Source organism: Nerophis ophidion, linkage group LG02 (assembly GCF_033978795.1).
Source record: "Nerophis ophidion isolate RoL-2023_Sa linkage group LG02, RoL_Noph_v1.0, whole genome shotgun sequence".
NCBI lineage: Eukaryota > Metazoa > Chordata > Actinopteri > Syngnathiformes > Syngnathidae > Nerophis > Nerophis ophidion.
In genome coordinates this window covers 32,622,187-32,639,251 of record NC_084612.1, presented here as the reverse complement: position 1 = coordinate 32,639,251, position 17,065 = coordinate 32,622,187, and the positions used below count along the sequence as shown (strand labels likewise).

General features: G+C 37.9%; 1 protein-coding gene across 1 annotated transcript in view; it reads right to left on the bottom strand.

Moving 5' to 3' along the window:
- Nucleotides 1-2,918: 2,918 nt before the first annotated feature.
- The window catches only part of cgnl1 (cingulin-like 1), an 80,284-nt gene continuing 66,137 nt past the window's right edge, over nt 2,919-17,065 (bottom strand). The window contains exons 12-19 of the mRNA XM_061881915.1: nt 16,529-16,699; nt 14,313-14,474; nt 14,140-14,229; nt 11,825-11,908; nt 11,532-11,656; nt 8,458-8,566; nt 8,193-8,356; nt 2,919-4,811 (exon numbers count right to left, since the gene is read on the bottom strand). Coding sequence (XP_061737899.1) covers nt 4,661-4,811; nt 8,193-8,356; nt 8,458-8,566; nt 11,532-11,656; nt 11,825-11,908; nt 14,140-14,229; nt 14,313-14,474; nt 16,529-16,699 — 1,056 coding nt within the window. The 3' untranslated portion in view covers nt 2,919-4,660. The remainder of the gene's footprint in view (nt 4,812-8,192; nt 8,357-8,457; nt 8,567-11,531; nt 11,657-11,824; nt 11,909-14,139; nt 14,230-14,312; nt 14,475-16,528; nt 16,700-17,065) is intronic.

The window sequence follows — 17,065 nt, the reverse complement described above, 5'->3', positions numbered from 1 at the left end:
CAACAACCGCTTTGTCGCGACAGCAGGTTCCCCCAAACCCAAGATCTTGTCAATTTTGTTGAGGCCAGTTAAATAGTTTCAATGTTTAGATTTGGAGAGCAGTGCAAAAAGAGGAAACAAGAAAGTTAAGACAAGACAAGACAAAGAAGCAAGCAGGAGAGATAAGGGAGAGGAAAGTGGAGTGTCCACCCTCCATGAGTGCCAAGAGGAGAAATTTACTTTAAATTGTTTTTACAATGTGCAGTACTTTGGAAACAGCCCGTCAATAGTCCCATATAAATAAAGATTTGAATGTACTGTATGTTGCGTGTCAGATGATTGATTACGCATTGTATTTTCTAGTTATCCAATCCAATCCGCTTCATTTATACACACACATTTAAAAAAACAATACAATTTTCACAAAGTGCTGCACAGGGGTAAAAACATACATTTACAAACAGGATAAAACTAAGGACAGTCAATTGTATAAAACATTTAACTATGAAGAAAATAAACAAAAGAAAAGAAAATAGACTAAAATCGCACAACGTCATGCAGGTTTAAAAGCCGAGGACAAAAAGTATGTTTTAAGATGTGATTTAAAACTCATTAAAGGGGATATTGTTTCAAAGTATTGTAGCCACAGCAGAAAATGCACAATCCCCTCTGGATTTTAAACAGGTTTTTGGGACGACAAGAAAAAACTAATCAGCTGACCTCGGAGACCTTGTGGACGTGTACATTTTTAAAGGTTCTGATATTTATTGTGGTGCTAATCCGTTACATACATTTTAAAAATTATTCTAAAATGATCTGTGGGAGCAAGTTTTGTTTTTTAGTGGCAGTTAAAAGACAAGCAGCAGCATTTTGGACTAGCTGCAATAAGCTATGTGTGGCCTGGTTCATCCCAACATAGAGTGAATTGCAGTAGTCCAAACATGATTAAATTAAAACATGGATGACCCAATCAAAGTCGTTACAAGATAAAACTGATTTAATTGTTGCTAAAAGTCTTAGATGATAAAAACTGGAGCTTACGACAGAGTTAATCTACTGTTCCATTTTAAAATCATTGTCCAACCTACAACCAAGGTTTGTGACTTTGGGTTTAAAATAAGGCATCAGGGGGACCAGGACCCAGGGGTTAGCATTCTGGTTTACTTTTTATCACAAATAAAATGATTTCCTTTTTTTAGAGATTAGATAGTTTACCACCAAACATGCTTTTATGTCCTCAAGACAATTTAAAAGTGATTTTAAACTTGTGTCACTTTTCTTTTTTAAAGGGACATATACTTGTGTATCATCAAGATAAAGATGATACAACATATAGTTTGTTAAATTGTGTTCCATGGGCAGGTTGTACACTGAAAACTGAAAACACTTATTAGGGACGGCGTGGCGGGGTGGATATAGTGGCCATGCGCAACCCGAGGGTCCCTGGTTCAATACCCACCTAGTACCAACCTCGTCATGTCCGTTGTGTCCTTGAGCAAGACACTTCACCCTTGCTCCTGATGGGTGCTGGTTAGGGCCTTGCATGGCAGCTCCCTCCATCAGTGTGTGAATGTGTGTGTGAATGGGTAAATGTGGAAGTAGTGTCAAAGCACTTTGAGTACCTTGAAGGTAGAAAAGCGCTACACAAGTACAACCCATTTATTTAATTATAAATCAAGCAATTATAAGGAATTGTATGAATATGTTTTGATAGGACAAAGTAATGTAATGAGTGATGAGGTTTTTTCTGCTCCTTTTTGGACACATTTATGTGTTCTTTTTCTCCAACGATTCTTGTTTAGTTGTGCTTTTTGTGTTAGATATTATCTTGATGGAGACTGATTAAAATGTTTATATTACTGTTTTGTTAAAAATAATATAAATACAAATAAATGTTGTGCACCCATTTTTACAGTTCAAATATGTTATGTAAATGATATACATATAAACATTTTAATTTAGCAATAAAAAGGATTAAAAAATAAGTTTATTTTATTGTGCATTGTTAGTGCGTTCCTTGCCGTTAGAGGGCAGCATTGCGCTAAACTAGTTCTCCATAAAAATGACTTGTTTGTATTGTTCTGCTGCAATAGTAGTGTTTAGTTTACAGTTAAAGCCTAAAGACTTGCACAACCTGTATTGTTGCACTCCTGTATGCAAGGACAGGAAGCAAGTTATAAATGTGACACTGCTGTAGTCACTGATACTTCCAAGTTCCTGCAGTCAATGTGTACTAAAGTTGCTCAAGCACTTCGAGGAATCCCAAGTATGATCACTTTGTTCCACGTTCCTCTTATATATCCGGTGTCGGACGCAAATGTCTTTGTATGGCTTCTGTGATTTTACCACAAGACGACGTCCTCAGCACAGCTTCACATATTACCAGGAGGTCAAAAATGTTGAGATGGCCGCCCCACAGTGTTGTGTTTATCAAGGGCCTGCTAACGGTTCTGACCGCAACACGAATGAACACACATGGGATCAGCTTTGGTGAGTGACCAAAGCCCACTGTGGGTGGTTAAGGAGTGCGATATCATCCCACAGCAGTGTGTGACCAGGCTGGTAATGAGGCTACTGGCTGTTAACGGAGTGTATTGGTATTGCCAAGATTGTGCTTCCTCACTGAGGGCAGTGAGATTTGACACGTTTTCTAATAGATGCAACACTTTATAGTTAACATACTGTACTGCTCATCCAACAAATTGGGTCCTCACAAACAGCGCCTCAATTAGAGAACTATCCACTTTGCAGTAGTACACAATGTAATGGAAAGAAGATACAATATTTCATCTAAAGTGGAAAAAAGTAGTGACCCCAAATCAATCAAAACTAGACACCGTTGAAGAGGTGTAATCAGAGGATGAGTGCAATCATTAAATGTTATTACAAGCTCATCAACCAGATTAAAAAAAAAACAATAAAAATGAACAAGCTCCACGTTTGAAGACAAGAAGTAACTTTATTGAAGTCACAGCAGGATTTACAGTATAAAAGACTTCAAAGTGTACATAGAGGTAGTGGCAGGAATTAGCTTTAAATCCACTCTGCAGCCTACGTGTTCATTAAAGGGAGAAGAAGGAGAGTGCAAATAATTACAGTGATGCGACACTTTGATTGTCAGTTTATCACATTCCATCTGGAAAAGTGAGATGCAATAGGAGCAAAACAAAGCAAAAATAAAGGTAAGAACACTTTGTTTGTTGTGTATACCTGTATGTGAATATTCCCATTTATTCAGAACACTGTACTCTCTGGCCATTGGATATGTCACTGGACTGTTTGGAAGACATTTCATCGGTGCATCTTCGCCACCAGATGGGCCAGCCCCAATCTGAGGGGATGGTGCACCATCCAGTATTTCTAATGTAAAAATGTAGGGGCTCTACCCAACTAAGAATGGTCGCACACTTTTGTGGCACAAAAACGACAATGATTAAGATATAGTGGCGATTATAAATATTATTGATACTGCTACTATTATAAATATATTTTCCATTTTTTAAGTATTGTTACTTGTACATCTCAATTGCTTCGTAAATTTCTATCTTGTGTATTGACAAGTTGGGATAGGGCTGGAGTTGCTCTATTTTCTTTTGTTGGATCGATTAATATTTTGCGTAAGTTTTGAAGAAAAAAATGGGGAAACAATTGGAAGATAGCATTGTGAGGTATGTAGTCAACTGCAGAAAATGTGTGTGTTGTGTTGTTAAAGGCTATTTTTAAAACATGTTTTCAGGAAGAGATGTCAGAACAGTGCTATATGTGGATTGATTGAAACTTTTATTAGTAGATTGCACAGTACAGTACATACTCCGTACAATATAGGCAGTGTGGCAGATCCAAGCCCTCCTGTGTTTAGAGAGGATGGTAGACAGGTACGTCTATTGCCATTAATACAACTGAATCAATACCAACAAGGGTGATTCCATACTAAGAACATCTCCTCTTCTCTCTGTCCATTGTATCTTAACAACTGTCGTTTAGCATCACAAATGAGTGAAACCATTCTTGTGTGGGGGTGGGGAGGATAACTGTTATTTTAAAACGGCACCATCCCCTCAGTCCAGCTGCAATCGATGTTGCGCCTAGAGAATGTTTGTTGTGTACATGGATGTAAGGCAGTTTGTTGAAGCATCACTGTATGACTTCTTAAACAAAATAAAGACTTCAGTAGATATAGAAAAGTATATATTTGTTTTAAATGGGCGTGTACAAAGTCCCTCATTTATTGCTCCGAAAAAACCTCATCAAAGCAAGGATTTTGTTTGTATAAACATGAATAAATAAAAAAAAAACAGATCCTGGCACAATTGCTTCATATATTCAGGTTTGATCTTCATTCATCAAAAATAAATTTCATTTAGGGAGACGATTAAAAAAAAACAAAAAAACACTAGATATAAAAATGTGTGTGAGTAATGTCGTCATGTTGTTCCCGAAGGCAGTACTGTGCAGTGCATTCTTCGAGTTCACCACGCGTCACTGGGAATGTGGACCATCCGGCTAAAACAATATTTACACCACATGTCTCTTAGGAAGCTGCTCAAATAATACTGAAAAATGTCATGGCTACACGATGTGTCCGCACTGTAAATAAGATGAGGGCTGTGCTTGACGTAAACAGCTCACGTATGGAAGGTGTCACACCGGGGCTCCCAGAGTGATGCAAAATTATTTTACTTTACAAGCTGAAGGTGGACAAGATGTTGTCCTGACTTGACGAGCGCTTGTAGCTGGACGTGGAGCTGAAGTACGTCTCACCGTCCGTGCTGATGTCGTCATCATCATCGTCGTCCATATTGTTAAGCAGAGGCGCGGAGGTGCTCTTACGCCTATGAAGGGCAAACATCCAAAATGTCAACACTATTAGTCAGTCTAAAAGAGAGAAATATTTTCCCTCGTTTGAATTTTTCTTTAAAATACCATATTGGCCCAAGGAAAAATAAGTTGCCATGTATCACATGCAAACCAACAGGTTGCCAAATGACTTTAGAAGCCAGTACGTATATATGTGTATTGGTTGTGTACATATACATTATATATATATATATATATATATATATATATATATATATATATATATATATATATATATATATATATATATATATATATACATATATATACATATACAACAAATACACATATATGTATATACACACATGCATATATATATATATATATATATATATATATATTAGGGCTGGGCAACGATTAAAATGTTTAATCAAAGTTAATCGCACTATTTCTCCGATTAATCGCGATTAACTGCATTGTATACGCAAAGCCCAATAATGAATTCAAAAGTAGTGTGTAGTGCACCTTTATTGGAATATTCTCCCACATGAACAAAAGCGTCAAAACTTTTGTTGTGCAAACACAATTTAAATCAGTCCTTGTTAAACAGTAGCAGTTAAACAGCATATTTTATGAAAATCAACTCAAAAAATGTAAATACAAACATTTGAGCTTATTGCCACTGCCAGGGTATTTAAGTTATCCTGTTTGTTATGGAAAATAAATATAATCTACATACAAATCTCTGAGCCACAATCATAACATCTGAACAGGCAATTTCTGAGGTAACAGCAGAAACATTTTATTTATCAGGGATCTTATGTTTAAAAAACCTATATTATAGGTAGTGGGCTGTTTTAGGGAATTTTTGATCAAATTATCTGTAGTAGCAATATTAATAATGTTGTGTTTATTCTGCATAGTGCACTTAAAATAATTATGACCATATCTAGGAATTGATATGATGGGAATTTTCCGATTGTTTGCTTGGTGCTTTGATAAACTGAACGCATCATATACATGGTACTACATTGTGATGTTATGAGCCAGGGAAAAAAAGAACTACCCTACCCAGCATGCAACAGGAGTGACGAGCATGCGCGGTAGCCCGGTAAAGGTTGTGTGTCGCCATGACGGCATCTTGTATGTTGTGATATGCACGCTCTGAAAGTAAACGTTAAGAACTCAGCCAACACTCCTCGTCTGCATTATTGATAAATAGACAGACAAAACACACACTCCGCTGCTTCACAAGCCGCTGGATGTAGCCGGCAAAATATTCCCATGCTAGCTAGCCGGTCTAGCAAGCACGCGTCATTCAGTCCAAAACGGCCCGATCTATCCACATTCAGAATTGTCTGGCGGTCGTAAGTGATCCCAGAGTGACCACACTGTAAGCCAGCCATGAAATTTGCAGAATTGTCCGGTATTTTTGCCAAATGTTCCATCTTTACCAAGAGCTCCTCGACGCCGAAGCCCGTCCGGGCGACGCCATCTTGTTAAGAAAAGGCGTTGACAAAATAAAAGCATGTAAAGAACACACGCAAATGCGCGTTAAAATAATTGTCGGCGTTAATAGATTGATGAATTAACTCGTAATTAACGCATTAATTTGCCCACCCCTAATATATATATATATATATATATATATACACACATACCTTTGCATATACATACACGCACGCACACACAACTCAAGTAAGAGCACCGATACTTTAGAACAGTCCCTCTATATTAGTACGGCGGGCCCCCCTGGGGAGGGTGGGTTGGTGTGCGATGGCAGGGGGGCGCGGGTGACCTTGGATCTTTGTGCTGTACCATATATATATATATATATATATATAAATATATATATATATATATATATATATATATATATATATATATATATATATACACACACACACATACATACGTATATGTATATATGTATGTGTGGGAAAAAAATCACAAGACTACTTCACCTCTACAGAACTGTTTCATGAGGGGTTCTTGTGATTTTTTCCCACACATACATATATTGCGCTCTACCACGGTATCGAGCACTATTCTCTGGATAATCTAATTAAGACATATATATATATATATATAAAAATGTATACACATACATAAATGCATAAATGTATACACAAATATACATACATGCATACACAGACATGCATACATATATATATATACATACATATATATATATACATATATATATATATATATATACACATATATATATATATATATATATATATATATATATATATATATATATATATATATATATATATATATATATATATATATATATATATATATATATATACACATATAGCACATGCAGCACATCGGTTTTGGGCGGGTTCATCAGTCTTTAGTGCTCATTCTTTTAGCACAGCAGTGGTGCAGTTAGTTACTGTGATATTTTTGTGCTTTTTGCTAGCTCAATATATTTCTTAAGAATGCAATGGACAAGCGATGTGTGGTGTGAGACTTTCAGGAAGTATAAACATCGATGTCAATATTTCCTTTCCCCTGGCCTTCTATCTTTCCCTTTCGGCGAATGCAAAGAAGATTAACTAACAAGTTAAAGTGGATTTTATGTTTTATTTTTAATCCCGACCTGGCTGTTAAAGTTAGGAAGTTGTGTGTGATTTGTTTGTTTGATATACAGTACTGTATAGCACTTTATATTGGGTTCAAATTGTACAAACTTTTACTAAAATATGGACTTTTGTCGACGCTAGAGCCCATTACTCGGGACGGCGTGGCGCAGTGGGAGAGTGGCCGTGCGCAACCCGAGGGTCACTGGTTCAAATCCCACCTAGAACCAACCTCGTCACGTCCGTTGTGTCCTGAGCAAGACACTTCACCCTTGCTCCTGATGGGTGCTGGTTGGCGCCTTGCATGGCAGCTCCCTCCATCAGTGTGTGAATGTGTGTGTGAATGGGTAAATGTGGAAGTAGTGTCAAAGCGCTTTGAGTACCTTGAAGGTAGAAAAGCGCTATACAAGTACAACCCATTTATCATTTATTTACTCATGTTTACATTGTATCCTATAATTTGCTTCAATATAAAAACTTTATTTACAAAACCCGTTCAAGAGCCAATACATTCCTAAATCAAGGATCCACTGTGTTACATTAGTAACTTTTACCTTGTCACTTAAAACAAAAGCTAAGATGTCGATGTTTTCATTAAATACCCTAGCATGTATTTACCTATATTGGTTTGGTTTTAGTATCTTTTATGTCCAAAAAGCATCAAAGCTGCTGTGCTGCAGAAAACAGACATAAATGTCTAGCATCAATAAAGATTACCTGTCAAACTGTCTGGCAAAAATGTCAGTCAGGCCTTACCTCTGTATGATGCCCAAAACCTTGTTAATCCTTTGCTTCGTGTAAAGAATTGCAGTGTTTGTTTACCTCATCTCACTGCGCAGAGACTTGAGTTGACTCTGCAGCTGCTCGTTGGTTTCTTGTTGCTCGTCCAAGTCTCTCTGCAGCTTCTTCTTGCTGTGCTCCAGTCTGTCGATTTCCTCCTCCGCCTCGTCCATCTGTCTCTTTAGGGCCTTCAGACGCAGATTTAACTACGACACACACAACGCTGCGATGGTTAAAAGCCTGCCACACATGCCTTAACTAAATGTGTGGTTAAAATAGCGTCATATTCTTGAGATTGTTAACGAACTTGGTTCTTTTGATCTTGCATGGTGTTATGTTCTTCCTCTACTTGCATCACCATATCCTTCACCTTCCTCTCCAGCCTGCGGTTAGATAGTTGGAGGTTGGCTCGTTCCCTGCAACACAAGTAGAGCAAAGTGTCATACTGCTGAATACATTCGACCAATTTTGAAAGCACATGTAAACTATAATCTCGTGGCATTTCCAATTTGGAATGTGTGAGTGGAATGGCCATAGCTGTTGACATTATCCTTATCCGAACGAGAAACTCAAACATTGTATAATCCTCTGTAAACGGTAATCTGTATATATATATATTTTTTAATGCTGTGTTTTTAAATATTCTTGACCTAAAAGGCAACGGTACATATTATATATTTGTTTTGTCAATAGAAATGCTAAAAATTGCAATAAACTGTACTGTTTTGGAGAAACAGTACAGGCACTTTGAAAATAAAACCATGCAACAAAAGGCCATGGAATTGGTGTCATACCTTATCCATCCATCCATCCATTTTCTACCGCTTATTCCCTTTCGGGGCCGCGGGGGGCGCTGGCGCCTATCTCAGCTACAATCGGGCGGAAGGCGGGGTACACCCTGGACAAGTCGCCACCTCATCGCAGGGCCAACACAGATAGACAGACAACATTCACACTCACATTCACACACTAGGGCCAATTTGGTGTTGCCAATCAACCTATCCCCAGGTGCATGTCTTTGGAGGTGGGAGGAAGCCGGAGTACCCGGAGGGAACCCACGCATTCACGGGGAGAACATGCAAACTCCACACAGAAAGATCCCGAGCCCGGATTTGAACCCAGGACTGCAGGACCTTCGTATTGTGAGGCAGACGCACTAACCCCTCTTCCACCGTGAAGCCTGTCATACCTTATCATAAAATATTATAATATATTCATGCACAGTTACTTACTGACTATTATTTTCAAGCAAACTGGCAGTTAAGCCTGATGTTTGGATTTTAACCATTGTTTGAGTCATCTATGAAATGCATTTCTACTGCCTAGTTTCTCTTGTTACATTCTTATTGTTACTGTTATATTTTTATTGTTATTGTTATATTTTCTTTTTTATTTCCATTTATATCTCCATTATTTACTTAAATGTGTTCTCAATTCTGCTGCTGGAATATTTTTTTCCTCAGGGAACTCTCCTGAAGAAATCATTAAAGTACCATCCATCTAACTACTGCTGGTATCTAATTTCAAATATTTATATACCTGTACATATTTAATTGTAGTGTATCAATTATTTGAGAACCTATGACTTAAGCAGGGGTGTCAAAGTCAATTGCACAGGGGGCCAAAACTCAAGGCACGATTTAAATTGCAGGCCGAACATTATAAAACTAGGCTATTCAACTAGCGGCCCGGGGGCCAAATCCGGCCTAGCCGATTTGGTGACATCTCGTGACACCGGACTGGCTCCCGAGTTCAGTTAAAAATGTAGGAGACTATTTTTTCAGTAAATTCCTAAAACACTAGAACGCCTCTGTTGTATAGAGGACCTCTTAAACTTTTCAGTTGACTTTTTTGACAGCTGTGCAGAGGAAATGTACATTTTGGAAATATCAGTGTTTGTGTTCGTTCCTGCTTGAAGAGTCCTTTATTCCGACAGTCTGAGAATCCATAAATGAGTCCTTACTGGTGATTGGAGGAGTGCAAAGAAGACAATTTATAGAGAGAGTGAGAGCAGGTGCAAAAGACATGCCGTTGTGCATGCACATTAAGAGAGAGATGTCTGTAGATGTTTTGGCTTAGTTGTTTGTTTTATTAAAGTGATTGTTGATCAACCATCTCCTTGTCATCCTTTTAACATCCAGGCAAAAGCTACAGAATTTTTTTTAACATACAGTATAAACAAAAACAGCAGAATCCGGGAGACTTGTGTCTTAAATCAGGATGTTGCTTGACAAAGGGAATCTTCCAGAGTTGGCAAATCTGAGGAGGAAAGTTTTCCACCATGCTTTGTTGTAGATACAATTATCACTTTTGACTGCGTTATCGTGCTTTTTTAATGTGTTATTTTTCACAGGCAGAGTTTAATAGTGGTATTCTGTAAATTATTGCTACTCTTGATGGTAATATGCCATCTTTACTGAGAATGGTTAGAACAATGCGTTCTAATAATATCATGGTGGCCTCTCTATTTGGTTGTTAACTGAAGGTTGAGTTGTTAATAATGAATGAGGGTGAAGCCAAGGCTGACTAGATCAACATATTTGTTATTGGCCAAGCGGACTATATATATATAGATTTTTATAAAGTCCCCACGGTCCAGGAGTTTGACACCTGCAACTTAAATGGTATTAAAATAATGTATGTGTGATTTGACTTTAATTAAAGTATGTTATGACTTAATGATCTCTTTAGGCATGTATCCCTTTACAATGATTTGAACAGTACAGAACATTATGGTAGTTTTTTTTTTGTAACAGACGGAATGTAAAAAAGTACATAAACTTAGAAAAGAAATTATAAAGAGTTGATGAATAAGTTTGTATTCACGTTTTAGAATATAACTTTATTACATTCAGAAAAAAAGGAGACACTTCAAGTTAATATTAAATTTATTTATGTGATCAAACAAAACTAAAAATACAGCTTTGGAAGTTCATTATTTTAGGTATTAGTTATTTTATGAAATTTCAAACAACAACACTAGAGATGAGTACTGCTTTCTGTCTTTTTTTTTTCAAGCATTTTTTTTTTCTGGTTAGGGCGTACTTGGGTGAATAAAATAGTTTTCCAAGTGAGTACTTCATTGAACAAAGTCTAAAAAACACTGCTTTAGATGATGTTTTGAATATAAATGTGTAACTATAGATTTTATTCATCATTATACTGAGAAATGATGTGATCAGAATGTGCTACTGTTCCACCAGCTGGTGAATATATTTCTACAAAGATTTTCCTTACAACATTTTTGGAACATCCATCTGAAATGACATACTTATTGAATAATAGGAATGTATAAGTTTACAATTTGAATTAACACTGTTAGCATGAAGACAGGTTTTCCATCACCAATCACCCGCTCTCTGTGTGAACTTTGAACCTCACCTCTCCTCTCCCTCAAGCCGCTCCTCCAGCTCATGAATGCGATCCTCCAGCTGGCCTACCAGACCCACCTTGTTCGTCTTCTGGGAGCCCTCCAGATCAGCCAGTTTGTTCTTCAGGTCTTTGCTCTGCAAAGGTTATGCAGAGAAACATTAAAGACAGCATGTATGTGTATAGGAAATTGAGATGAGAGTCGCTCTAATAGATTGAGAACAATAATGAAAAGACATATGTATGAAATGTGACGTTCTAGTGTGAGTTTGGACAGCACCACTGCAGGGTGGGAGGCTGTGTACCTGTCTCTCCATAGCCAACTTGTCACACTCGGCGTCCTGCCTGCTGGCCCGCTCCTGCAAGAGTTCATTCCTCATCTGGTCCACCTGTCAAGTTCATACACAGTCATCTCTACACAACCTACTCACAATTACTGCGTGACACTGTCTGCAGCAGCCAGGAAATGTGCTAAAACAATTGAGCTGTTGTCAAAACGGCTGTGGAAAAGGTGCTGGGGTTAATTGGCGCGCTGGCTTGTCTTGTTTGGCTGCATTGCACCTTAGTGGAGACCTTCGATGTCACTGCTCAGTGACAAAATTATGGACGGGACAACATGTGGTTGTGACACTAAAAGGTTATGCAATATTGTCCATGCATATTAAAACAAACAATATTTCTCTCAGTTAAATTCAAGCAGTCAGTCATTTGTTCTTAACACATCCATATAGTACTTGAGAGTGTTTTAGTCAGTATTTCTACTAGTCTTGTAGTTTTCAAAATAATAAACAAATCCTGTCTGTCATGCTTTTTCTCCAAGGAAGAACACTACATGCTCAGCTAGCCCAATTGAAAGCAAAGAGAGGTTGAGAACCATTCGAATGGGCGCTGAAGGTTGTTTCTCCATGACGGGATTTTAAGATTGGCGATATTTTATGCCAATTAATGGGTGACAGTGGGGCACTATGATGAGCGATGGGGCTCTATAAAGCCCTGCACCCAGCGCAGTGCTTGAGGGAGCTGATTCAGCAGACTGGAACATGCGGCGAAACTAATCTGCTTTGTGAGAGACGGTGGGAGAGGCAAGGGGAGATTACTCTCATTTAGACAGGAGAGGAGCACCTGGTGCCAGGAGAGACGCAGGTGTTCCTCCTGCTGCCTCCGTTGCAGCCGTGCACACACACAGCTCTCTCCATAGCCATACACCCCCATCACTTACGCTACTATACACACATATTGGAAGACTTGCCTGTATGAACATGTGTGTGTGTGTGTGTCTATATGTGTGCAATCCCTGCAAGCACTCAACCTCTTGTGCTGTTCAAAGCTCAAGTGTTGCCGTGACAACGACCTGAGTCTCGCACTGACCCAATGCCACTCGATAGTCTTTGCCAAGATTTTTTTTGTTAAGTTTAAGAAGATTTGAAGTCTCTACTGAACTACACTAAGTCGCTCAAAACATGCTGCCCATTTATCGTCAGAGCCTGTGAATTCATCCAGTACACTGAAAAGAACTTGCCAAACTCATCATCCTACAGTCCACATGATTAGACTCAATGGGTAGTGTGTTACGCAACATCACTTCATTAGGTACTGTACAATCTAATGAGGTTCAATACAAAAGTTGAGTCAAAATGTCTGCTTTGATTCGGTTTGGTATTTCATTTAGTCTTGTGATATAGACAAGCCTACTACAAACTGAAACATATTATAAATAATTTTGTTGGTAAATAGTACAGTACTAATCAATGCATTCCACTGAACAATGCAAATATATGAAATATAATATTGTAGCCTGTGCTTGTGATGGAGGACTGCCTACTGTAACTACTAAAATGTTTCTTTCTTGAAAATGTTTCTCTACATAGTACGTACTAATTTCAATTGAAAGTTTCTAACTTAGAATTTATTTTTTACCCTCAGGAATAAAAACTAAATAGTGGTATTGTGTTTGCAGTAGTGTAAAACGGCACTTCATCATAATCAGGCACGGGTATTGTTTACATTTGAACCGGTATCAGTACCAAATCGGTACTAAAAAAACGGTGCTCAAAAAAAGCAAAGAACAAACAATGCCTGACATTCAAGTTGAACAGACTCATAATTGAAATATTTTAGTGATGTTAATTAAATGATAACTAATTAATACATATAATCCTTTTACTATTTATTTGACAGTTCATCAAATGACTCATTTAAAAAGGATGATTATTTCTTGTGTCACTTGGATTAATAATGTATTACCTTGTTACAGTATTTCTCAGTAAATATAATTAAAATTGCATTGGTTTTTAGGACGGATTGGGACAAAAATAATGTCTGCATGTAGTCTGCAACCTGAAACCCGCCAGCATAGTGTGGCTTTAATGATCCCTTGTGGCAGGCAGGCTGCCAACCTCAGAGATTGCACAAGACCCTCTTACAAAACCACAACCAGCGTCACATGTATCCCTCATTCACACATTAGTGGCTGCACAAATGATGCTAGTGAATGACATCTGGATATTATTTACAGATCGAGATGGAACAGTAACACAGCTACCGTGAGCTAACATGAACATGAACAGCGGGTCACTGACACAGTTGACCTCTGATAATGGAAATGTGCCGAGTTGTCTACCTGCTCTCGACCTCGGTCTAGCCTGTCCATCAGCTGGTCTCCATTCTGACGCTCCTCATCCAAGTCCAACTCTAACTGAGCAATTCTGTCCTAAAAAAATAATTCAGTTACATATTAAGTCAATTTTATCTTGGTTATTATAAATAATATTATATATAATTAAAAAGGTATACCTCCATGTGTTTGAATTGTCGAGTCTTGTCCTCCTTGGCAAAGGTGTGGGTCTGCACATAGACCTCAAGTTCATGAACCTTTTTCTCCAACAGCTCTTCTCTCAGCGTAGCATCATCTCGCTCCTGCTTACACTGCCGCAGCTCCTCCTGCCGGTGGGACAGCTACAGGCAAAAAGTTTACAACATAAGTATCAATGCAATGATGAAATAATCATCCAATTAAAATGACAAACCTCTTCTCAAATTATATCACTATGCAATATCGTACTGTAGCTAATTCAAATATAATTCTAACAAGTTTACATGACTGTTGGGGCATTATATGCTGTAGCAGCTGGAAAAGCAGAGGCAGAACAGCAAAAGGAAGGATGTCAATTCAGCCAGCACAGCTCTCACAACAATGATATCACAAGGTTGGACGTCCTCCCACTACTTCCTGTGTTGTGCAGCTGGACAAGAACTCATCAGCATAAATATAGGAAGGATAAAAGGAAGAACCTGGATGATGACCTTATCTTTGAGGAGCATTCATGTCAGAGAGACTGTGACTAGGATAGGGCTACAGTAATCAGTTATTTCAGTAATCGAGTAATCTATACATTAGTTTGTTTGATTGAGTAATTGGATAAAACATACTTTATAGCGTCAATGGGAAATGGTTGAAATAAAAACAATGTTTCTGATTGCCATAACCTTCATTCTTTCTCCTAGTAAATGCACATTATCGACATTGAAATTGCACTTTTAACTTGTGTGCATTAATAAAAATCTCATCTGTTCGCCGCCCCACAGATTACGGTACCCACACACCACCGATGTCATGTGCGCACTATTGCAGAAGCCATGCGGAAACTATGTCCGCGCCACTCCATGCATTCCGGTTCTTATAAATGTTTATAGGTTACACTCAATACATTATTAATTGAAGCGATAGAATACAAATCACATTTATTTTCCTAAACAATTATTCAGATTAATCGATGAATCACTGCAGCCCTTGGATAGATAAACAAACGACAAGAGATTGTTCTTTTCCATCCTCAACATTAAGACTTCATAATGCATAAAAAAACAAGTATATGTGTTGTTGACTTACATAAAGATTGTGAATGAGGGACAGCACATCTCGTTCAAAAATTGTGCGTATTTCCAGTATGACTGATCTAATAATATGGTCAGAGTGCAAAAGCGTTACTCCAGTGACGCATAATCTACGGAAATTACCGTAGTTGTTCAAAGCATCCATCCATCCATTTTCTACCGCTTATTCCCTTTTTGGGGTGACGGGGGGCGCTGGCACCTATCTCAGCTACAATTGGGCGGAAGGCGGGGTACACCCTGGACAAGTCGCCACCTCATCACAGGGCCAACACAGATAGACAGACAACATTCACACTCACATTGACACACTTTCAAAGCAGAATATTCAAAATGGCTGACTGAATTTGTGGCATTCTGTGACATTTAGGAGGGTATTTTCACATTATTTGTGGATTGTAAATACAGTTGGATATGGTTTAATGAATACAATAAAACACAAATAAACATAAAAAGTCAACTTGTTTTTCCAACCTACTGGTACTTTAAGCCTTGGCCAACATGTTGATAATGGTTGTTGTTTTCACAATTAACAAGAATTCCTGGAGAGTCTATATGGATAGACGCCAATATTTAATTCCCTCCGAGCTTGGTTTTGAGAACTTGATAAAAATATAAAAATTTCTTCCAGAACTGTGATGACCACTGGAAAACTTTCTCATGAATAGGGTACTTTTGAAAACAATATTTACTCTCATTTATTTGTTCGACCATTACTGTACATAGAATTATAAAACCAGAACATTGTGTTCAACTGGCCTTCTTTTTTAGGTACAGTAAATATTTCAATTAATTCACAAAACATTAGCATGCCAGTCTCCATTCTAACACTTACTATTCACATTCATGTATTTCAAACAAAAACATTCCTAACATTCCAAAGTTCAGACAAGGATGACTTATCAAGTGCAAACAATGCACTATGGTGAATGCATTATGCACAGAGGCCCCATTTTAAGCTGAAAGGAAGATATGATGCTTGTGGGTCAGGTCGGTCGAGATGAGTCAACAACAATGGCTGATGTTGTTGGCCCCGTTAATGATGGCCAGGATTTAACCAACTTCACCATGGATGTTGTTTGCTACATTCAATGACACATAATTAGAATAGTGTATACCTCCTCCTGCAGAGTTTGGCCAGCCAACAGGTATTTGTCAAGCTCTTGGCCTCGCTCTTTCAGTAATTTCTGCAGCTCTGTCAGCTCCCGGCGGTTCTTTTCCTTATAAATATCAATCTGCTCCTGCAGCTCTCGAGTAGACGACTGGGACGCATCCACAATGTCATTCATCTGAGGGGCAAAAAGGGCGAAAAATACATTATACAAAAGATAAGTGGGAAATGAGAAAGTCATTTGTTGGTTTGTTTTGATATAGTGAGTTAAAAAAACATATATTTTAAGGTATATTTTAAGATCAAATATAAGCTTTTTTTCTAATCAATTAAAAAAATATATATATTCAATAATTTCTACCATCTTTGGTAATTGGTGTATGGCTTGTATTTATGTAGCATGTTACACAACCTGGAATGACACCCTAGCCACTTTACGTTTTTCATCACATTTACCCATTCACACAGAGGAATTTTTTTGGACAAATGTAAAAGATAGTTGGAATGATCTCCACTACTTTATATATAGCGATATGTAGCTAAA